The sequence below is a fragment of the Accipiter gentilis genome, chromosome 6 (genome assembly GCF_929443795.1).
Source record: "Accipiter gentilis chromosome 6, bAccGen1.1, whole genome shotgun sequence".
NCBI lineage: Eukaryota > Metazoa > Chordata > Aves > Accipitriformes > Accipitridae > Astur > Astur gentilis.
In genome coordinates, this window is record NC_064885.1 from 12,662,788 (window position 1) to 12,685,365 (window position 22,578).

The 22,578-nt window shown below is 59.0% G+C and overlaps 2 protein-coding genes and 1 long non-coding RNA gene across 11 annotated transcripts in view; all 3 read left to right on the top strand.

The window, feature by feature from the left end:
* SUPT4H1 (SPT4 homolog, DSIF elongation factor subunit) lies at positions 1-2,886 on the top strand. Its single transcript, XM_049803397.1, has 5 exons — positions 1-126; positions 441-547; positions 664-719; positions 926-979; positions 2,474-2,886. Exons 1-5 carry the CDS (start codon positions 58-60, stop codon positions 2,539-2,541), a joined length of 354 nt encoding a protein of 117 aa, XP_049659354.1. The 5' UTR covers positions 1-57; the 3' UTR covers positions 2,542-2,886.
* Positions 2,887-8,586: 5,700 nt separating this feature from the next.
* Positions 8,587-15,867, top strand: LOC126039777 (uncharacterized). Its single transcript, XR_007506405.1, has 2 exons — positions 8,587-14,986; positions 15,250-15,867. It is a non-coding gene; the product is annotated as an uncharacterized LOC126039777 (long non-coding RNA).
* A 5,078-nt stretch (positions 15,868-20,945) lies between these two features.
* TSPOAP1 (TSPO associated protein 1) overlaps positions 20,946-22,578 on the top strand; it is a 77,424-nt gene continuing 75,791 nt past the window's right edge. For all 9 annotated transcript variants that reach the window (XM_049803380.1, XM_049803374.1, XM_049803375.1 and 6 more), the window contains exon 1: positions 20,946-21,503. In XM_049803380.1, coding sequence (XP_049659337.1) covers positions 21,168-21,503 — 336 coding nt within the window. In that variant the 5' untranslated portion in view covers positions 20,946-21,167. The remainder of the gene's footprint in view (positions 21,504-22,578) is intronic.

Sequence of the window (22,578 nt, forward strand, 5' to 3'; positions counted from 1 at the left end):
CCCGCTCTGCGCCTGCGCGGCGGAAGCGCGGGCGGCGGCGGCGGCGGCGGCGGGGGGATGGCGCTGGAGACCGTCCCCAAGGACCTGCGGCACCTCCGCGCCTGCCTGCTCTGCTCTCTCGTCAAGGTGCGACCGGGACCGGGACCGGGACCGCTCCCCGCCCGGCCCTGGCCTTCCTGCCCCGGCCCGGGCCTTCCCCCGCCCGGCGCAGGCCCTTCTCCCCGCCCCCTCTACCGCCCGGCTCGGGCCTCCCTCGGCCTCCGGCCGCTTCCCTGCCCGGACGGGCCTCCCCGCTCCGTTCCCCCGGCGCGGGCCTCCCTGGCTCCCGCCGGCCCTGTCCGGCTCTCCCCTCCCTCCGCCAGCCCCTGCGGCCGCCCCGGTCCCGGCCGAGCCCCGACCCTCCTCCCCCGGCCCCGCGCTGACGCCTGTGTCCCCCTCAGACCATCGACCAGTTCGAGTACGACGGTTGCGACAACTGCGATGCCTACCTGCAGATGAAGGGCAACCGGGAGATGGTCTACGACTGCACCAGCTCCTCCTTCGACGGGTGAGTGGGGCCCGGGCCCGGACCGGCCGCGCTCCCCAGGGTGCCTGGGGACGCCGACGTGGCACTGCCATGTCACCTGGCCGGGAAACATCACCTCACTCCCATCCCTCCCACAGGATCATTGCAATGATGAGCCCCGAGGACAGCTGGGTCTCCAAGTGGCAGCGAATCAGTGAGTGTTTTTTCCCAGCTGGTTTGGGAGCCCGAGATCCCATTTCTCCAGCAAACCCTTGTCTGGGGCAGTGGGAGTTGCTGTTCGGGCTGCGGAGGGGGTTTCTGCTCCCAAAGAGGGGTCATCCGTGCACGCAGAGGCTGGCAGGGATGCTTGCCCACCCGGCTGATGCCGTGCAAGGTAACACAGTGTTTTCTTTCCCCCAGGTAACTTCAAGCCAGGTGTCTACGCAGTGTCTGTGACTGGCCGCCTGCCCCAAGGTAACGCTGTCAGATCGTGTTAAGGGGAGGCTCCTGCATGGATGGCAGCTGGGGGGATTATTCTGCACGTTAGATGTTGGGGCTGTAGCCATCTCTGAGGTGACAAACTGGGAGGTGCATTGTGCTGTACCTGTGTGATGAAATCAGGATTTGGAGGTTCAGTAAACACTGTGTGTTTTGAACAGAGCACACGCCTTGTGGGTGAAGGAGTTAGCAAGGTGACAGCAAGAAGGAGATGCTGAATGGGAGGGTGGTTTCAGGGTTCTGCAGACAGGTTTTCTACGTGCAGTCATTTCAGCACTATGCCTGCCAGAAGTTGACATTGAAGATGCTGCTGACTAAAACCTGTGACAATAAGCAGGCTATCAGAGGGTTAGATTGTGATTAAAGGGTGACTCCAGAAAGTGGGTGCATTTCAAACTGTTCACCTGCAGGGAAACATGAAGGTTTGTCCATAGAAAAGAGTTTTGCAGGTTGGGATGCTGTTATGGCAATCTCAGTGAGCAGATACCCCTTTCCATCATCATACTGCACTGAGGGCTTACAGTAAGGTGGGTTTGGTGTGGTTATAAATGGAGCGGAGGGTGTAGAGGGTTGGCCTTACCCTCCATAATGCAGAAACGTCTAGCTGAGAGTCCCTGCCCTGTACATAGCCCCAGGGCAGACTCCTAACCTTTGCCCCTTCCCAGGAGTGCCGCCATCCCGTATCCCCAGGGTGAAAGCTGTGCTTGTGCCTGGAATCCCAGGCTCCTTATTTCTGACCTGAGCTCCTCCATCTGTGGTGGGAAGGAGCTGGAACATCACAAGGCTTGAAGCCAGGGCCTGCTGGCACAGCTTTGGGCACATCCGAAATAACTGGAGTGCAGCAGGTGATGGCATGAGCTCAATGGCAGCTGCAGGCAGGGAGCACAGGGCAGCAGGCGGAGAGAGTACAGGTGGGAGATGCTGTCTTTGGTCTCCCTCAGCCCATTCTCACATCACGGGGAGGAGTGAGAGGACTGGGGAGCATGGTAACCAGCAGGCTGCACTCGTGGGCCTTGCAAGCTGTCATTTGGCTGTCCCTTGGTGCGTGGCGCTGGTGAGAGCCACGCTGAACCCGATGGTGCTCCTCTGATGTCGCTGTTCTTAAGGGGTTACTGAGAAGGTGGGACATGGCAGGCAGGTCACAGAAATGACTGAAAGATTGAAGTTGTACCCTTAAGAGCTTGACTGTTTAGCACAGTCATAATATTCAAACATTTTCAGGTAGGAAATAAGGTAAATGAAATCTCTACCTGGTTCTTTCCCAAGGCAAAACAAGAGTTGATGTTTGGGAGCTCTATCTAGACATTTAAACTAGAAGAGGGAACACTCTTAAGAGTTCTGTTAGAAGAAATTAGGATGATTGTCCCGTTCTTGATCTCTGCAATGAAGTCTACATGACAGAGCAACCAGATTTTTTCAAGGCTCCTCATCCCTAAAGAATACTGAAATGTCTTTGTCTCCTTGCTGCAGGGATTGTCCGAGAGCTGAAGAGCCGTGGTGTGGCTTACAAGTCCCGAGACACAGCTATAAAAACCTAAGGGGCTCTTGTGCTGCCTGGAGGATTCCCCAGTGCTACGTTTGGAGAGGCAGCAGACATGCGGGGCACTGCTCCGAAATCTTTTAGCTCTAGCACATGGGAAAGTGAGCCTGGACTTGGAGGGAGCTTGCTGGCTCGGCTCTTCTCGCTCAATACCTCTGGACTCTGCCATACCACGGTCTGCCCACACAGACCATAGACATTTTTTTGAGCCTTGACAAGTGGGAGGGCATGAGTAGGTCTGGGAAAGTGGTGTGCACAAGCTTTTTTTACAGTTGGTGTGGAAGAGAGGAGAGCTGGGATATAGCTATGTAAATATTTCAATAAAATGTACTGCCTGATCAGAGTTGAGTCCATCTGTATGCTCAGTCACTAGTTTCACCCGCTGCAGGGCGCGGATGGTGCGGTGAGGGGTTTCACACTCAGCCCCCTGCCCTGCAGACTGTTTGGAGCCTAGGACTGCCATCACTTCTTATGCCATGGACCACATTCCTGCCTCAAGAGGGAGATCCTGCGCTGGCTGAATTGGGGTGTCCTCCTCTGTAGGAACAAGCAGACTAACGATTTGTGCCTTACAGCTCAGGGCTGGATGCAATAGGTAAGATGATGTGAAGTATTTCATGTGGAGGTAGTTATCTGGAGGTCACAGTGCCCTGGGCCTGCAGGATCCTGTACAAGCGACATGGAAGCAGGCCTGAAGGACCTTCAATTGGCTGTTGCTGGCCTCCAGAGCAGGCAGAGCAAGGCCAGCCTGTTGCTGGTGTGGTTGGGAGGCAGCACCAGGCCTTGCAGAGGAGAGGGATGGATGAGCAGGGGTGGAAACACCCATCCAGCCTCATATTTGTAGAGATCTGTCTGTTTCGAGTGTCAGCCTGGGTACTGTCTGCATTGCATAGGCTCCTGAGAGATTTGGTCTCCTTAGCTGGTGGGTCTTGCCTAGCATGTTTTGCTCCAGTTCAGCAGCAGCCTCCAATCACAAAGGTGGCTTGTCCAAGGGCAGAGTCCTAGATCAGTACCTCTGTGAAATGAGCATTTTATTTTATTTTCTGAGATAATCCTGTAGCTGGAAAGCTCAATTTTTGTTTTCTGTAGACAAATAGTGGAAAAGCAATACAGCCTGAAAACTGCATTTGATCGGGCATGAAAGCGGCTGCAGCAAAGGGAATGCATCGCTGTTGGGGAGTGACGCTGTCAGGAACACAGAGGCAACGTGCTCTCTGTCCTGCTCTGATTTGTAGAGCTGGCCCTGAAAGAGTTCCAAGCACTACAGGTCAGCCAGAGCATGGCTTCCTGTGGGGTTTCGGAGCAGATATGTGGCTGGAGGAGACTGCTGTGAGCACAGGGGGGCTGTGTGGGGGCCGCAGTGTTAGTCGAGACATCTTAAACCACGTTTCTCCTGGGGACTTGCAGACATGATGCTGAAGTCAGGAGCATTTGCTCGGTGCAGACCAGGAGCAAGTCAAGTTGGTGGTGGGCTCTGAGCTCCAGCAGATCCCTCTAGGTGCAGATCGCCTTTTGTGGGAAGAGCTGAGAATCCTTCAGCCCCTGGCCAGGGGGTTAGAGCATCCTCTTGGGAAGATGGAGCAGCAGGTTCATGTCCTCGGGCAGAGGAGGGAGTTGACTGTGATCTTCACGCATCCGTGGTGAACGTCCAAGGCACTTGAGTTACCTGATAGTTATCCTCCAGGCTTGCTTGGTTGCAGAGACTGGGCAGGAGATGTACCTTGGAAATGCCCAGTAGGTCAGGTCTGTGGGAGAGAGGTGCAACTGTCCCGGCAGCCAAGGGCATGACTCCACAGGATGCTCAGGTTTAGACATTTTGGCCATGGACCTCTGGACCCTGGAGGGCAATTTTGGACCGGCTGTGCCATGAGAGGCAAGGGGTGAGCTGGGATTCCCCCCAGGGTGCATTCATCCCCTGCAGAACAGTCCATGAAAGCTGCAGCCAGTGCTGTCTGGGCAGCCGTGTGAGACTGATGAGAGCTGACAAGACTCAGAATGAAAGGGGTCAAGGAGGATGAAACAGGCGGCTCTTTCTCCTGCTGGAGGGAGATGGATCTGGGGAGTGAGGTTTTGGCTCCAGACAGGTTGGAAGGACGTTGGGAATGATGAAGATCAGCGGCACTGGCCGTGCCTAGCCCTGGAAGCCTCACCCTTCCAGTGCCACGGGGTGGCAGCAGGGCTTTGTGGAGCAGGGCTGGAGCCTGGCGATGGGATGGGGTAGAGCTGCTGGGGATGGACCTGGGCAAGGGAGACCTGAGGCACATCTCCATTTTCCACTGTATTTCACAATGCCTTTCGCTCCCTACTAGCTTCCCAGGTTGTGTCCCCCTTCCCTGGCTCCAGGGTTGGGTATGGCCACACTGGAGCTGCTCCAGTGCTGGAGGCTCATCAGGACCCCTTCCTCCAGTTCCAGGCCACCTTGTCCCCTGGCCCCATGGTGCAGAGGAGATGAGGGCTCTGCACAGGACCCCAGGCAGGGTGGGCTTGTTTGGCTGGGCTCCAGGTGTGGGTCTGCAGGCATGGTGTGGTTCATGTCCCCCTTCCTGGGAAAGTGCAGTCTTGCAGTAACACGGTCACTACCCAGGGCTGCGAACTTTGCTTAGGAAATTGTCCCCAGGGAGTAGTGTGCATTGTCACTGTGCTTTTCAGGGCAGGTGAGGGGGCTTGTAAACCCCGCAGGGACCTCACCCCTTACTAGGAAGCACAATCGCTCCAGGTCATACAGAGTTAAGACCGGTGGGGACTGCAATGCAAATGCAATAGAGTCAGAACAGCAAGGCAAACGAGCTGAAGGCCGGTGGTCTTTCAGAGGGAGCTGCACCTCCTCTGCCTGCAGCAGCTTGCAGTGCTCCCAAGAACCTGGTGCCTCCGATCAGGCTGGCTCGGTGAGCCTCTTCCCTGTGAGCTTGCTTGCTCGCTCGCTCGCCCACACATGCACCACGTCTCCCAGCCCACGCCACCCGAGTGATTCATTGCTCCCAGGCTGCCGAAGCTGAGCATTGGACCTCTGCAAAGCACCTGAAATGAGTGTTTTAGTTAGGCTCCAGCCCCAAAGCTACCAGGTTTTGTAGCAGCAAAAAGCAAACGGATGCAGAGCTTTATTTGCTGAGAAAAGTAGGGCAGGGAGCTCTCACGTTGAAGAAATTGGAGGAAAAATGTGTAGCGGCAGCCCAGGCTGTCAACCAGGCAGGGAGCTGTAGATCTGAGTCAATTTAAGACGGCTCCTCCCCCTGCACCAAATGACGTTAAAATATTTCAGCCAGGCCTGAAAATCCTGCAGGTTTGGCATCTGAAGCAGCCTGGCTGCTCTCCGGCAGTGGGGGGGCTGGGGGAGCCCCTGGCAGTGCAGGCAGGAAGCACGAGCCAGTGGATTTCTTCGTGCGGGTTTTGAGAACCGATACCCCATCTCTCCCTCCAGGCGAGAAAAGTGACTTTCCAAAACCGCAGAGCACACGGTGTTTCTACGTGATGCAGCTGCCGGCGGTGCTGGGAAATGCCCGGCTGAGCCGTCCCCACCTGCACGGGGCCTCTCCGTGTGCCTGCCCACGCACGCTGCTCCCCACCGTCCAGGGATGAAAGCGGCTCACGTTGGCCTTTGTCTCGTAGCTTGGGCAAACTGGGCTTCAGATGAAGGGGGACATGTGTTAGAAAGCGTTGGGCTCCGGCCAAGGGTGACTGTGCTTGAGGCAGGGTGACACCCCCCCCCCCCAGTTTTGCTCCTGTGGATGCTCTGCACACGCTGTGGCATCCTCCCTCATTGTCACCTCTGTGCTGATGTGAAGGTCAGCAGGCAGAGGTGCTGCTCGGGGTCCGGCTGCAGCAGCATCAGGCCTGCTTCACCCTAAATCCGCTTTCACTTGCAGTCTCGCTGCCTTCCAGCACGCAGACTCAGACTTTCCCAGGTGCCTCTCAGCTGTCCCTGTGCACCTGGGGGGGCTGGTTACCATGGGGGTGCAGAGCCCCTTGGTGGTAGGTGCTGGGAGAAAAAACCCAACCAAAACAAATCCCAGCTTAAAACTGTTTTCTTTGGAAACTGGCTGAGGAGATCTCGGCAGGAGAAGATGACCTGGGTTGTCCTCCTGGTACCTGTGCTGCCTGCCCAGGGCCAGGGTGAAATGCTGCTGGAGCAAGGATGGCAAAGCCACGGTGCGTGCCATTAATGGGTGGCCCATTCTGCCCATAAACTCTGCATCAGGGTTCATGGGGAGAAGCCACCGAGGCGCCCAAGTGTGTCTCATGTGGTGGAGAGAGGAGGAGGCCCTACAGCCAGCTTTCAGCAGCAGCGGTTTGGACAGTCTGCAGAGGGGATGGGTGCAGGTTTCAGAGGCTCAGGCAGCTACAAAAGCTTTCAAAGTGTGGCAGAAGAGAGGCACGACTGCCACGTGCACCGTCCCAAAGGGTTCCTGGTGCACTGGCAATGGAAGCGGGTGGGTGAGGAACTGGGACATGTTCCCCGCCGAGGGGATCTGCAGGGAAAACAGGGAACTCTGATGTATGATGGGTCCTCTGGGTGTTTGCCCCTCAGGAACTGGAAGGAGGAGACTCTGCTTTGTGAAGGAGAGACAGGCTAGTGGGCCATCAGTTGCTGAAGTAGGCCTGCAAAGGACATGCGAAGATGGTACTGCTACCCCTTGCAAGCTGTCTGCGAAGAGGCCCTGAGCTGCTTCATGGTGGACACCTCTAAACCCACTGGTCTGCCAACAGAGTTGGGGTTTTGGTGGCTGGGGGGGGGACACAAGAAGCTGGTGGAGGGTCCCAAGCCTCCTCTTGGCTGAGACCTCTCGCCTCCCTGGTCTTGCTCCTGCAGCTCTGCATCATGGGGAGGGGAGATGCCAAGGGCTGGTGGGGCAGAGAGGGGTCTCACCCTGATGGTGGATGTTGCTGGGGGTGCTGAGGGCATGTTTCCTTAGGGCAAATGGCAAAGTGAGACCACAGCTGAAGTCACAGGAGGGATTTGAGAACCTGATGGTATCTACCCCGACCCTGGGTCTGCTGGACCTCCTGCTGCATCCTGGGTGGTACTCGTCCTTCCTCCTCCTGGCCAGATGTGCATCACCTAGGCTCTGACCAAAGCAGGCACTGGGCTGGAAGCGGCTTTTTCCCCTCAGGGGAATGGTCCTTCTGTGTGGGCAGTTGCAGTAGAGGTGTTGAGTGCCCAAACAGAGCCCTGGGACACATGCTGGGCAAGGGCGTTGCACCTCCTCTGGTGGGTCCCCAAACAGCCCAGGTGCCTGGTACAGGGCAGGGTGTCGGCATGTCCTGGTGGCCACAAGATCCAGCCCTTTGGCCAGGCTGGGGGCTTTGATACCGCTCTCCCAGCATCACCTGGCCCAGCTGGGTTGGAAAGGTGTCATCAATGCCAGGTTTGGTGAGATGCTTCCTGGCAGCACTGGGTGCCTGTTCCTCCTCCTTGGGGTCTCTGGATCTTGGAGATGCTCGGCTCCTCGCATGCCTTGTCCTGGGGGGGGCTGGGGACTACTGGGAGAGGAGGGACTGTTACCACAGAGCTCAACCCTGCGTCTCCTGAGCCTATCCTGCCCCAAGAGGTCCACAGCCCAGCAGGGCGGTTCTCATCCCTCCTTCCTCATATTGCTGCTGGGCTCTGTCCTGGAGCATCCTTCATCCCAGACAAGCCCACCCTGGCACAGAGCACCCTAGGAGGTTGTGCAACTCTTGGATTAAGGTGGGAAAGGGGAAAACAGGAGTTGCCCATCCGTGCTGCTGCAGTGCAGTGCCGGGTGCCATGGGCTGCCTCTGTGGGGGTGCCAGGGCCCCCGACCCATGGCCTCCCCTACCCCCACCTGCAAAGCCGGTTGCAGCAGGTGACATGGAAAATGACGGGGCACTTTGTGCCCCGCCGGCGCCAGCCCAACGGTCCCGCGCCCGTCATTGGCGCAGATGGGCCACGATTTGTCTATATATGGGCAAACTGAGGCGCCCGTGTTAACCCGTGTGTCCCCCTGCGCCCGCCCCAGCGCGTCACTTCGGCTTTTTGAGGTTTCCCTTCGCGCGCTCATTTGCCTTCCGCTCGCCGCCTGTTTCACCCGGCAGTTTCTAGTTGACTCACTTTTAACGGCCTCGCTCCAACCCCGGCCCCACCGGCAGCGGCGCTTCCCAGGGGGACAGGCAGGGCACGGGTAGCAGGGTCAGCCTGGGAGCACATGGGGACCCCCACCCCAGCATCCCGCCCGGCGCCGGCAGTCTGGTGCTCGGTGGTGAAATGTGGCTCAGCCCAATGGGTCTCACCCTGAGCCCAGCCCTGTGGGATGGCAACCCATCTCTTTTTGGTGCAGAGGTGGGTGCTTGGCTTTGCCACAGGTGCTGCGGTTCTTCCTTGTGCCCCATTGTGCCTGGCAGGATGGTGGCAAACAATGCTCTTCCCACCCAAAAAATTCTCAAGAGCTGGTTTTGGCATCCTTGATTTTTTTGGTACAGCGGCAGCCCTCCCCACACTCTCCAGGAGCATTGCCAGGTCAGACCCCTCTGTCCCAAGGCTCTTTTTGAGGCCACCCTTTGCGCTGTAAAGCAGGGTGAGCTGTGCCCGTCCCTGTGCCTCTGTCCCCTGTTCTCAGAGGGGATATGGTGGCTTGTGTTGGGAACACAGTCATTAGGCTTCAGTGTTAACAGTGACATGACTGAGGCACTGTAGCTCTGTTGGGGTCTGGCAGAACGATGGCCAGGAGATGCTACTGGCTGTCTGTGCCACTGGGGCTGTGGACCCAGTGGCTAGTGAACCCCCTTTCCCACTAGCCCCAGGACAGTGGAGGGGGCTCAGGGAATCTTTGGGTGAGAACACCCCCTTCCTCCTCCTCCTCCTCTAGCACAGCTCTCTGGCCCATAAGGTGCTGGATGGATGGAAGCCATGTGGGCACGGCTGGGCAGCAGGCAGCTGCCTGTCCCCAGCACAGAGCTGTGCCCATAGGCCAGGGCGCCGGCAGGAGTTTGTCTCCTTTAAAGACAGCGCAGGGCCAAAGGCAGCTGGCCTGGCCACCACTTCCCCTGCATGCAGGGAGCACTGTGACCGCAGGCGAGGAGGGGAAGTTGCTGCAAGGCACGATAAGAAATATCAGCGCTTTCGCAGCGCCTGGGCTGTGCTGCCTGACAAGAGCCCTTCCCCCTGCCCATGGGCCAGGGCCGGCGGCACTGCTGCCCCCCGAGCCCACGGCTCCCACTTCCCTGCACTCACCGATACTGAGAGAGTTACTGGAAAAGCAACAGCCCACGTCCCACGGGGCAGCGGGGAGACTGGGTCCTGGGGGGTGGCAGCGACGATGCACCCTTGGTGCTCAATACAGAGCAAAAACTGGGTGTCACCCCTGGGTGCATGGGGATGCTGCGGGTGTCTGACCTGCACCTGGGTGCCACGAGACAAGGGCAGGGGGAGGGCAGAGCCATGGGAGCAGTGCCATGGTGGGAGACGGTTTGGGTTAGGGAGCTGTGGCGGGTCAGGGATCTGCACCCTGGGGAGCAGCAGCACCTAGTACCCTGGGGGTCCATCAGCAAGTCCCTGGGTGACACCGAGCAGGTGGACAGGGTGCGGAGAGGGGCCTCAGGAGCGCTGGGACCGGACGCTCTCACAAGGTCCCAGGGGAGGAAACGCAGCTGTTTCAGCCTCCCCCAACCCCAAAAAGCGTCTGTCCTCTCAGCCCTTTAGGAGCTATTTTAGCTGGGTGTGCTGAGCAGAGCAGGACCAGCGATTCAGAGCCACGGGCTGGGGCAGAAATTCCCGCAGCCTCGTTTGCTGCTCGGTAAAATTAACCAATGGCCAGGGGATGTGGTAAGTTCATCATCAGTTGGAGACTTTCAGACCTCCTCGTCTGAGCCCAAGGAACCAGATCTGCTGATTTCCTCCTTTGCAAGATGCAGTGCAGGCAGTGGGTGGCTGCTGCTGGCAGAAGGAAACCAGCTCGGGACATCCAAAATGTCATGTCCCCCCATCCGTGCTCAGCCGGGGAAAGAGGAAGTGTCGCCTCCCCCCACTTCCCTGCTGGGAAAGTGCCTGCGGCCCTCCTGCACAGCTCCTCGGCACTCGGGCGCCTGGCTGGGTGCAGGCAGCAGCACGGGCAGGCGGTGAGCAGCGTTCTGCCAGACAGCCCCATTTCGGGAAGGCACAGCTCCTTCCCCGCGGCGTCCGCCAGCACCAGCCATGTGCTTCGCCCTCCACCTGACGTCTTGCCCTCCGCCACGGTCTCTTCAAGTCGCCTCCTTTAGAAAACACATCCTCATCTTGCTTTGCAACGTGGTTAGCTTTAAATGGACCTTTTCTCACGAGGGCCTGGCTTCTCACCGTCACCTCCTGCCTCCCAGGCCTCTGTATTTAGCAGGGGCTGGCTTGTCGTCGGAGCAAGGCACGCCATAAGAAACATGGCCTTGACCTCGGCACACGGGAAAAAGTCCCTCAGCAGCACCTCTGGGACCAAAGCTCCCTCTGGCTGCCCCAAAAAAGGCTCCTCGGCTCTGCTGTAAGAGCACGCTTGCCTGTGCCCTGTGCAACTTAGTCCCCCCCGTGATGGCATCCACTGCTGCTGGGGACCATCCCATGGCACCGAGGTGGCTAACAGCGCTGAGTGCTGTCCCCAGGGGAGTCTCTGGGTTGGGAACAACCTGCTCACACACCCAAAATGATGTTCATGCATTTCAGGTGTCACCAGGAGGGCTAATTTGGGGAGCTGAGGAGGCACCTAGCCCAGCTTCACATGGGACCGGCCGTGCACGTGGTGGCCCCCACCGCCGGTGAGGAGCTGCTCACCACATGGCTCTGGCAAGGCAGAGGGATGCTCTCCCGGGTCGGAGCTGCGTCAGCTGCCAAAAGCACCCTCTGGAGACATCACCAATAGCAGCTTGGATTTCCCTGTTGAATTTCTCACTGGAGCGGGGAGCATGATGTCCCCAGCCCAGTGACCATAAGGGATGGAGATGGGCACAGGGCCAGTGAAGGATGGGAGCCAGGGCAGCCCTCCGGGAGCCAGAGGTGCAGGGATGGGGTCGGCTGGGCAGGTGGATGGGCTCGCTCCAGCCATTTCTGGGTTTTTTTTCCAGTGAAACTCTTGGAGCAGTTCAACCTTGGTTTGGAGTTTCCTGACCAATTCCCTATCCACCAAAGCCCCGTCTACCTGCTGTCATCAGCGCACATGCTGCTCAAGTCAAATCATTTCTGACTATGCCATTGCTTGGTTATTTTTTACTTTGCTCTTCCTGTGCCTTCTGCAAACCTCACCAGTAGGTTTATTTGGTTTTGGGGTTTTATTTTTCATTTCTGTCCAGATTATCAATGTAGAGAGTGCATTGCATTAGCCTAAAAAAGACCCTTTCTCAGACCCACATGAAAACCATTGCATGGACCGACGTAGTACCATTTACAGTCACTTTTATGGATTTAGCTCACAGTTTTTAATCTAGTTTAATGGGCAGCTTCACCCAGCACTGGGGCAGGGTGTCCTCCCGGCCCAAAGCACGGTGCTGGCTGTGCAAACTCCCCCTGCTCCACAACCTGTGGCTGCTCTGGCCCCAGTGCCATTAGGCACTAAAGGCCACTGCGACCTGAGCATGCAAATCCTGCAAACCCAGCTTTCGGTTTTCTTCCTGGGGCCCTCACGTCCCTGTTGGCCGTTACAGCTACCCGGGGCCGAGGGAAGTCTGGTGTTGCAGAGCACCAAGCGAGTGAGAGGCTCCAGGAGGTCTCTGGGGCAACACATTTCCTAAAGAGCAGGTTTAGGGCTCGCAGCCTGCTGGTACCCACGTCCCCACCTGCCTTGCCTTTACCACCAGGCAGCACCTTGAATCCTGCAGACCCCGGCCACGGGCTGCCAGCCCCTCCATAAGCTCTTTCCGTGGTCAGGAACATCTTGCTCCTGCGCAGGTCCCACCACCAGAATGGGGCAAGGCGACATGATGGAGCTGCATGGCCATCCTGGCCCCCACGCAGCCATGTGTGTGGGGTGGATTTGGTTACTGTCACCCTGTGCAAGCAGCCTTTTTTTTTTTCTTTCTTTCTTTTTTTTTTTGCACAAACATGTTTGTCGCTCTCAGCAGCAAAGCCCAGGAGAGCGTAACCGGCTGCTCTGCAACGGCCCCCGGTGCTTCCGGCGCTTGGCGGCGGCCACCCCTCGCCCCACGGCTGGGCTGACTGCGGTCAGGCTGCGTGGTGGCACTGGGTGGGACCATGCACCGTTATCTCTTCGACAGCTACGGCTCTTCCTGTGGTCGGGGCCACGTGGGCAGGATGGGGTTAAAAGCGGCTTCGTTCCGCTGCAGGAGCCCATTGCTCCCTGGCAGCCACCACCACCCCATGCAGCACCCCTCCGCACCGGCACCCAGCATGCGCCACCGGCACCCGGCATGGGTCACCAGCACCCAGTGTGGGTCACCAGCACCTGGCACGGGCCATTGGCACCCAGCGTGGGCCACCCGCACCCCGACCTGGTAACGGGGGGACCCATCTGAGGCACCCACGCGGTGCTCGAGATGCAGCATGGGGTCTCCTGGGGTGATGGCGAATGTGGCCCCGATCCCACTGCGAAGGGGGCAGTGGGTGCAGGGGGCGGATGGCAGGTAAGGGGGTGCCCCCCCATCCCGGGGAGCAGGGCGCAGGGTGGAGGCGTGGGGGAAGGACGCACCGCGCTGGCGGGTGGGCGGAGGCGGGAAGCGCCCAAAGCAGAAGTGCCACCCAGGGAGCCTTCGGTGGCAGTGGGGACGGGACCGGGCGGACAGAGAGGCTGGCGGGGCAGGTGAGGTGAGGCTGTCAGGGCTGGGGTCTGCGTGGCTTTGGGTGAGGGGACCTCGGGGTGACCCCCACCACACGGCCCAAAGGTCAGTGGGGGCATCGAAAGGGTCTCCGTGTGGCTGGCAGATGGGGTGAGGTGGAGTGCCCCATGGGTCTCTGTGGCCTCAGGGGCAGGGGGACGGGACAAGGGTGTCTTTGGTAAAGGATGGGGGGAAGAGGTGGGGTCCCCCATGGGGACATTGTGATATGGATGGTGTTTGCCATTGGATCCCCGCCATGAGGACGAGGGAAAAGGGTCCTTTGTGACCAGAGTGGCATTTAGGTGAGGTCTCCACCATGGGGACAAGGCAATGCAAAGGGTCCCCATCACGTAGGTGGAGTTTGCCATGGGGTCCCCACCAGAGGGACAAGGCAAAGGAGTCCTCTATGACCAGGGTGCCATTTAGATGGGGTCCCATCAAGGGGACACGGCAAGGGGATCCTCTGACGCAGATGGGATTTGAGGGACAATGATGGAGTTTGAGGTGGGATCTCACCCTTGGGGATCCAGGCGAGGGTGTCCTCTGAGACCAGGATGGGGTTTGAAGGGCGACAATGCATTGAATTCAAGGTGGGTTCTCTCCCATGGGGACAAGGCAAGGGGGTCCTCTGTGAACGGGATGGGGTATGAGCTGGAGGTCTCCCTATGGAGGCAAAGTAAACACACCCTCTGTGCCCAGGATGAGGTCTGAGAGGGGATGATGGGGTTTGAGGTGGGGTCCCCACCAGCAGACGCAAGGCAATTGGGTTCTCTGTGATCAGGATGGCGTCTGAGGTGGGGTCCGCTGCTTTGGGGACAAGTCAAAGTGGTCTCCTATGACCAGGATGGAGCATTAGCTGGAGTCCCCCCTTGGGGGAGAAGTGAAAGTTGTCCCCTATGACCAGGATGGGGTATTAGGTGGTTTCCCTGCTTTGGGGACAAGGTGAGGATGTCCCTTGTGCCCAGGATAGGGCTCGAGGTGGGACAATGGGGTATGAGATAGCGTCTCACCCATGGGGACAAGGTGAGGATGTCCCCTGTGCCGAGCATGGGGTTTTAGGGGAGACAAGGGAGCACACGGCAGGATCTCCCCTGTGGGGATGAGGATGTCCTCCATGCCCGGCACAGCTCCCCGAGGCAGGAGGTGACACTGGCAGAGACTCTCTGTCACCAGGGCAAGACCAGCCCTGCAATTTTCATTCCTGGCCATGCTGATGCCAGAGGTGGCCCCATGGCCAGGCCATGTGGCATGCGGGAGGTGGCCCCGTGCGGGCAGAAGCAAGCACTTCGCTGGAGGAGAGCAACCGCCGGACACCGACTGAGAGACAGTGCAGTCACCCATAAAGTAGAAAGCACTACTAAACAGCACTGCAGGGTGTAGTGTTTCCTACTTTATGGATGAGTGTACTGTGGGCTACGGAGAAGAGAGCACCGCCACGACCCATGTGCCCGTCACGAGTTGCGCGCGGTCCAAGAGCGGAGGACAGGCTGTGCCTGGCTCACGGGAGGGTGCCCACACTCAGCCACTTGCCCCGTGGGCACCGCCACCCTCCCCAGGCTGTGGATGCACTGCTCGTCCCTGCTGTCCCTCTGGCACCTGGGGACCGGCCATGTGGGGAAGAGGGGCTGCATAGCCCTGCACCCCACGTGCGTGGTGGAGGGGCCCATTGGGTCGGAGCGAGCAGTACGCTGTGAGGCCAGGTAGGTAGCAAAGCCTCCAATTCCCATTCCCCCCCCCCTGCCCCCCATCTTCATTTTCCGTGTGGTGAAATCCTGGGAAAAGCTGGGCAGTGGCGGTGGCCATGTGCAATGGGGGGAGGCATGGTAGGCGGACAGGGGCTCTCAGATGGCTTTGTGCTGCCAAAGGGTTGCTGGGTGCAGCGGGGCAAGGGGATTGCTAAATAAAACTCTTTCCGCATTGACTTGTGGACTTTTTTATTCTGTTCCTGGGAAATGCAAAACAGGGGAAGAGACGCTTGCAGCAGGGTTATTCCGCAGCAGAAGGCACCACGAGCTTGCACGCTGCTGGAGACCATGTTCAAAGCCCTGGGGGAGCCTTGGTGGGACTGTGGGGGGTGGTGGTGGAAATAGCTCAAGAGGAGCCAGCAAATCTCAGCCCATCAACACAGGGGTCTCACCTTCAGTCCCCCAAGGCTCACTGGCAAAGCTGCTGTGTCATGCGGCACCCCCGGCCATGGCCGCAAGGCCATGTGGAGCGAAGAGCCCCTCCTATGGTCCCTGTCTCCCTCCAGCCACGCACCCCTGGCCTGTTCTTCCTTGGGGGGGTGGGGGTGGGGGTGGGTGTTCTAAAACCAGCCCGGCTTCCAGGGATGCAGGGGGAGGGTCCATGTTCCCCAAACATCAGCTCCCAAAACCCCAGGCATCTTCACCCTTGGCTTTGACTGATCTCCTGCCTGTGGGAGAGGGCATCTAAAAACAGTAGAAAAAAATACATTAAAAATACATATTTTTTCCCCCTTTTGGAGCCCAAATGTTAATGGAAAGTTCCCACATTTTGTAAAACTTCTTGTGCTGGTCTCGAGAATGCTTGTGGGTGTTTTTATTGAGTTTGGGGGTTTTTTCTTTCACTTTGAGCCTTCCCTGGGCTGGCCAGAAAGGACCAGGGTGTTTTGCTTCTCTTCGCTGTCCCGGCTTTCCCACGTTCCCTGGCTTTGTGACTGTTCAAAGGGATGCGGAAGGAAAAAAAAATCAAATCAAAACTGTCGTCATGGTCACAAGGAGGCAAGTTTTTAAACAGTAAAACCAAAAAAGGGCTGACCCACCCCCCCCCCCCCCGACCCACACCCCCCCCCCCGGCAAGCAGCCAGTGGACACCGCCCTGAACAGCTTTCATTTTGCTGCATGCTGGAAAGGAAAAGCAAGTCCGAGTTTTTAGCATGCAAAAGTTTTGAAAGTTCACCTCCTAATAATGAATATTCAAGTATTAGGAAGGATAAATACCAAATGTTTTTGATGGAGGACTATTGTGGTTACAAATATACCACAATACCCCTAGCCACTCAGCCTTCACTGCCGGGAGAGATGTTTGGAAACATGTTTCTTGCTGAGAGCAGCGAAACAGAAACTGCCACTTTTTTCCTTTTTTTAAAAAAAAACAACTCCATTTTTTAGTGCCCTCCCTCTGTACTGAATGCATTTTGGCAGGTTCCCAGAAGAAGTGTCCTCTCCCTGTCAGGGTGATCTCCTGGTCTCCAAAGGACCTCGGCTCGTTTACCCTTGTCCCTGTTTGATGCTACAGGGGCGAGCAGGCTGCAGGGGCCCCTGTCCCTTACTGCCTTGCAGACCCAGAAATGCCCCGAGCAGGGCAGGGGCTGGGGCTGAGACCCCTCGGGGTGCTGTGGAGGGTGTGGGTGCCCGTCCCAGAGCTGTCAGGCGCCTCTGTGGAGGGCTATAGGCACTGACAGCCGCCCGGCCAGGCCCTGCCGGCATGCGGGGTAAGAGCCAGTTTCTCCCACACCAGCTCCAGTGCATGTAATGGTGTTCCCACACTGCGCCGTGCTGGGCCACCATGTCTGGGGCGGCACTGTGACCCCCGGCAGGGCCGGTCCGTCACATCCCTTTTTCTGCTAGGTTATTTTTAACCAGGGTTCGGTCCCCATGCTGCTCCACGGCACGGTCCCACCAGCGGCCATGTGCTGCTGGGGGTGGCAGGGTCAGGGGGAAGGGTGAGTGTGGGCAACGTGGCCACTCGCACCTCCTCCTCGGAGCTGCACCAGGATGTGTCAGAGCAACCCCCTGGGCACAGGGTGGGTGCAGAGAGGTGGGAAGCAGGAGATGAAGGACTCCACTGGGAGAGCAGGCATCTACTCATGTCACTGCACATTCCTGCAGTCACCAGCATGAGCTCATGCACAGAGGCAAGAGGGGCTGTCTCGCTGGGGCCGTCCCCAGGGATCTGCCATCAAGAAGATAGAAAAGGGCTGGCACTGCCAGTCACCTCAATCTGGAGGTGCCCATGAGTGCTGATACATGTCATCATCCCCGCACCGATGTGCAGGTCACCCAGGCCTGGTGTGGCCCCGGGTGCTCAGCCTCATGCTTCCTTCCCCAGCTGAGACCGCAGTGGAGCGCCCATGAACCCCTCCTAGTTCCTGCCAAATGCCATCCCCAGAACCAGAAGAGGAGCTCAACAGGACCTAGCAGGCACTAATTGGTTTTAATTGCCCAAAGCAGCTTCACCTGGGGCCCCACCCTGTTGACCTGCTGCCCCTGGGCCAGGAGCATTATTTAAGCTCAGCTCTGGGTCTTTGGTCCTTGTTTGAGTTTTTGTAGAGGGGAGTTTCTCTTTGGTCTTGTCTCCTAGCTGGCCCTTAGATGTGGGTTGTAAGATGCTTGTCTCTAGCTGTGTCTTCTGGATTGTTCCTAGATCCATGTTGCAGGTAGCTTTTTTCTGGCCCTGCACCCTGAATGGACCCCACACCTCTGCTGTAGCCTTGTCTGTAGTCCTGGCTCTGTCTCCTCTTTCTCCTGGCTGGGCTCCCTGGTCCTGGTTCATCTTATCTTGTCTGGGGCTGCCAAGGGATCCTGTTACTAGTGTCCTGCTCAAGAGCTGTGGGATGACTCCTGGGTTTTTGAGGATGCTGTGTGTGCAGGGGTCACACTTGACTTCTCATCTGTTGCTCACTGTGGAGCAAGTCCAATCCTTGCTGCTCCCTGACAGAAGAGCAGGAGGCCCTGGGGGACCATGTGCTGTATACCTGTTCTTGCACCACCAGGAACAGGGCTGGCTCCTTTGGAGAGCAGTGGGTGCTGTTGGAGGGCTCTGCTGGGATCCTTTTGCATCTTCCCAGACTTGAGCTGTTGATCCTGACCTCCCCAATATTGGCCACTTTTCATGAGTTGCTGTATAACATCACCTGTTTTGCCTGAGCATGTGGCTTCCCCTGTCCTGGGAGAGCTTCAAGGATCTTTCTAGGAAGTGCTTTGACCCATCTCCTCTACAGGGAGCACAGCCCCACAGCAGATCTCTGGGTGACCTGGAGGACCAGGTGTGCCTGTAAGCACCCCATCGCCATAGCTCTCATGAAGACTTCCTTGACTTGCAGCCCGGGGAGCTCCTGAGCCACTAAGTCTTTGTTCAATAGCCCAGATGAATTTCTCTTCTCTCCTTTCTAAGGATGGTCTATAGCCGTGACTTATCCAGCTGGCTAAATAGCTGTAGGCTGGCCAAGGTGTGAAAGATCATCTCCGGCTTCCCAAGCTCAGGGACCCAGGAGACATCCTTTCCCCAGGGTTGGTGGTGGGGGTGTGTGGACATCACCTCACCTCACTGGGGGTCTTCCGTAAAGGCTGTGGGAAAGCCAAAATTGAGCCTGGGTTGGCCTGGAGTGTTGTCCCTGGCCCCTCTTTCTCCAGGGTAGCAGGTCCTGAGAGTGCCCTGGAGCCACGTGGGTCTGGCAGTGGTGAGTGGGAGAAGCGGAGAGCTGCCCAGGGGACTATGGTGGGAGCGGGTCACAGATGAGCTGAGCAGAGACCATGAGCAGCACATGGCAGTGGAAGTACAAAACAAGACATGTCGGAGCAGGGTTTCCAAGGAGGCTGTGCTGTGAGCAGCATGCATGCTGCTCGCAACCGCACGATCTTATCAGTGGTGCATTTTGCTTCCCACTGCTGGCTCTCACCTCCTGCTAATTAAACCCTCTTGTTCTGTCTTGTCAGCAAGCTGTGCAGTGCCTGGGCCTTGTTCCGCACTTGTGCAGCACCTGAAGATCTTGCCTGGTGTCTCCCCATCGGGGGAAACAGTCATGGGCAGGGACTGGAGGGGATCCCAGCAGTGGGAGGTGGTGGGACTCCTCCTGAGCTGTTCCTGGAGGGGAAGGGGTCAATGAAGCTGGTGTTTTGAAGGTACACAAGTACCAGAGAATGCCAGAAGGTGGGATCAGTTGTCTGGAATCTTCCCTCTTGGCTGCATTTGCTACTCATTACCAGCTTGGGGCTTCCCCCCACCATGCACATGCACTCCTTAAAAATGGACAGCTTGGGATCTGGAATTCAAGTGGGATAGCAGGCCCCTGCATGCTGTGAGGTGTGAGACACTTAGACCTGGTGGTAACTCCCTATGGCGCAGGACTCCATGTAAGCGGGTCACCTACACCCTTTGCAGTCAGTGCTGAGAAATAACTGTCTTCGTGGTGATTTGCCTGTGCTGTCTCTGCTCAGGCAGAGATGGCGTATAGCCAACGGCATCTGTTTCAAGAGCTGGTGCATCTGCAGAGTTCCACATCTGGATGGGCTGATGAAGCTCTCGAAGAAGGTGCTCACAAAGTGGTGTCTGAAAGGGGCACCAACAACCCCCTGCCCAGTACCTCCCCTGGAGCAGGAGGCCCAGAGCAGGTTCTTCTGGTGCAGGAGCCGTGACCACAAAGGGAGCGACGTGCTGTGAAGTGCCAAACCCTGTTCCCACCCTGCAGTGGGGAGGTACCAGTAGTGGGACTGGGAGTTGTTGCCACACACAAGGACATGGGGAGGGCAGGACCTGTCCCCAGCTGCTCAGTAGTGGTATGAGGCCTGTGCCACCCCTCTTGGTTTTGGGGTCATCAAACCTTGCTCTGCAGTGGGTCATGCTTTGAACAGAGATGGGGAGCAAAGGACAGACAGATGAGCCCCAGGGTGGCCTGGTGGCTTTCCCCTGAGCATCGCTAGCACTGTGCAGCCTGATGAATGAAGTGATCTTCCTCAAAGACGCAGCGAGGCAGGGAGTAGACAGAGACAGAGCACGCCTCTGCCTGCTCTGTGTGTGTGTGCACGCTGAGAGATGGCAGTGCCCTGCTTTGCTACAGCGTTGTGTTGCCAGCTCCTGTCTCCCTGCATCATATCAACTCCCTACCCTTCCATCCCTGCTCACACCACCCTCTGCCTCTTGCCCGCTGCAGCCCCTGCCCTGGGCACGCCGCAGGCAGGGCCCAGCCTGCGTTTTCGGCAGCAGGTTATTTCCAGCATGCCACACCACGAGCAGTGTCGGTGGGGGGGGACCCCGACGTTTTGCTTTCCCAGAGGGAAGGTGTGCGAGCACCCCCGGGGCAGAGCCGAGCTGCCCATTCTTGTGCCCAGCGGCCATCAGAGCAGGAGGGAAGGGGGAAAACCCGCTGGATTTAGGAGCGGACTTGCTTGCCCTGCACAGGGCCCTGCGGGCCGGTGCTCTCCCCAGCACCCCCATCCTGGCGCGGCGCGGGGCTCTGAGGGACCCCGACCCCGGGGCGTGGAAGGTGATGAGATGCGGGGGGCTACGGGGGCCAGCCCGGCCGCCGCTTCCCCCCCCCCCCCGCCGCCGCCGCCGCCGCATCACCCCCGCCGCCTCATCAATGGGCAGCAAACCCCATCCCCGCACCGTTGCCATGGAAACCGGCGGAGCCGCCGCTATTGGTGGCCCGGGGCGCGGCGCGGCCCCCCGGGGTGCACGGCCCGGCTTAATATTGATGAGTCGGCAGCGTCTGCGCTGGGCCTGCCCGAAGGCACGGTGAGGGGCTGGCAGCTCCCCCGGCCCCTCCGCTACGTCATCCCGGTCCGGGCGGGCGGCGGCGGGCATGGGGCCGGGGGCGGCGGGGGGCTGAGGGCAGCGGGCAGCAGCCTTTGTACGGGGGGTGGGGGGGCGTGTGTGGAGGAGGGAGGGGGGGCGGCAGCCGCCCGCCCGCCCGCCGAGCCGGCGGATCCAGGCGGGGATGGAGCCTCCCCCGGCGCAGGGATGCTGCTGCTGCTGCCGCCGTCGCTGCCGCCGCCTCCGTCTCCATCCCCGCCGGGAGGGAGCGCGGCCCGGGCTGCTCCCGCCGCCGCGGCTCTGATGCCTTCGGGTTTTCCGTGCCGGCTCCCGGAGCCACGGGGAGCCCTCGCCGTCAGCGGGTGAGCCCAGCGCCCTGCCCCAGCCATGCAGGAGCCGGAGCCGGGGGTGTCCGGTGCGGACCCGCCGCAGCCGGCAGCGGGGCAGAGCGGTGCCCCAGCAGCGGGCGATGCCGTCCCCGCGGCCTCCGCCTGCCCGGACCTGGACACGCGTACAGGCGTGGGGGGTGACAGTGACGGGGCGAGCGGCCAGCCGTCGCCTGGGCCGGAGGGGGCCGGAGCAGCCCGGCCCCAGGAAGAGCCCTCGGGGACCCTCCGCGGCCCCCCTGCAGACCCCCAGCGGGTTCGCTCCGCGCCGGAGCTCGTTAGGCCGCTGCGAGCGATGGATGGGCTCGGACGCGACCGGACAGAGAGACCCCCCCAGGTAAGGCGGCTGCCAGGGTGCGTTTGCTGGCAGGCGGGGTGCGGCGGTGCGCGTTTTGGTGGGGGGAGGCACCGGGGGGATGTCACCTTGGTACGAGACGGGCATGGGAAATAGCTGCGCTTGGCCGTGGCTGAGCCACCCACGAAACCTTCCCTGTGGGGCTGGGAGCTGCCAGAGCTGCTGTCATGCACCGGCGTGGGGGAGAAGGGCATGCTGCCTTCGCTGCCCTTCCACAGGGATTTCCAGCTGCCTCTCCCCTGGCCGGTGCTGGAGCTGGTGTGGGGTCTCACCAGAGCCCTGGCAGAGCCCGCTCGATGCAGACACGGCCCCTGCACCAGCAAAGGCTGAGCTGTCCCTGCGGCGGCTCCTCGCTCCGGCAGCATCAATGGCTCTGCAGGTAGTGGCAGGGACGCGATTCACTGCCACCCCTTTCCAGAGCATCCCCCTCTCTGCTCAGGGTAGCCCGGGAGGGTGTGGGGCACCTGCGCTGCAGGCAGAACCTGTCCCTGTAGACAGCACCGGGGCACCTCGAGGTAATGAAATGCCCGGCCCCTTGCACATCTCTAAAAACAACCCAAAAGACTCCCTCGGAGTCTCACTTCCTCGATCCAGGCCACAGAAGTTCATCAGCTTATCGTGCTTAGGACAGCTTGCCCTCCTTTCCCATAGGTAAAATTAGTCATCTTCCTGGGATCCTCTGGGGTGTGGGGTAGCTCCATGGTGCTTTCAAAATAGGGGAGGACTAAACTCTCAGCCTGTTCTTCTTGAGGATGAGAGGTAAGAGCTGGCAGAGCTGATGGGCGTTTAGCAGGAGGTTTTTGAGCCAAGCCTGTGCTGTGTTCCTGAGCCCGACTGGAGAGCAGCCTGGACCAGCCCACAGGAGAAATGGAGCTGCTGGAAAACCACTGAGAGAGAAAATGGTTTCACTCAAGCACAGTTTCTTATGTGTCTTTTTTGAAGGGCTGTTTATCATGATGCTTAGGGAAGCACCACGTTTAACCAGGCAGTCCTCAGTCTGCCTCTGACCATAGCCCCTACCTGTTCCAGAAGCACCTCAGCCAACAAATGGAGCACT

What these genes read in the sequence shown, in the direction of transcription:
- SUPT4H1 (XM_049803397.1), top strand. Translation starts at nt 58, where the DNA reads ATGGCGCTGGAGACCGTCCCCAAGGACCTGCGGCACCTCCGCGCCTGC. An exon ending in ACCAGCTCCTCCTTCGACGG is followed by an intron (nt 548 to 663) that starts GTGAGTGGGGCC and finishes TCCCTCCCACAG; the next exon opens with GATCATTGCAATGATGAGCC. An exon ending in GACTGGCCGCCTGCCCCAAG is followed by an intron (nt 980 to 2,473) that starts GTAACGCTGTCA and finishes TCCTTGCTGCAG; the next exon opens with GGATTGTCCGAGAGCTGAAG.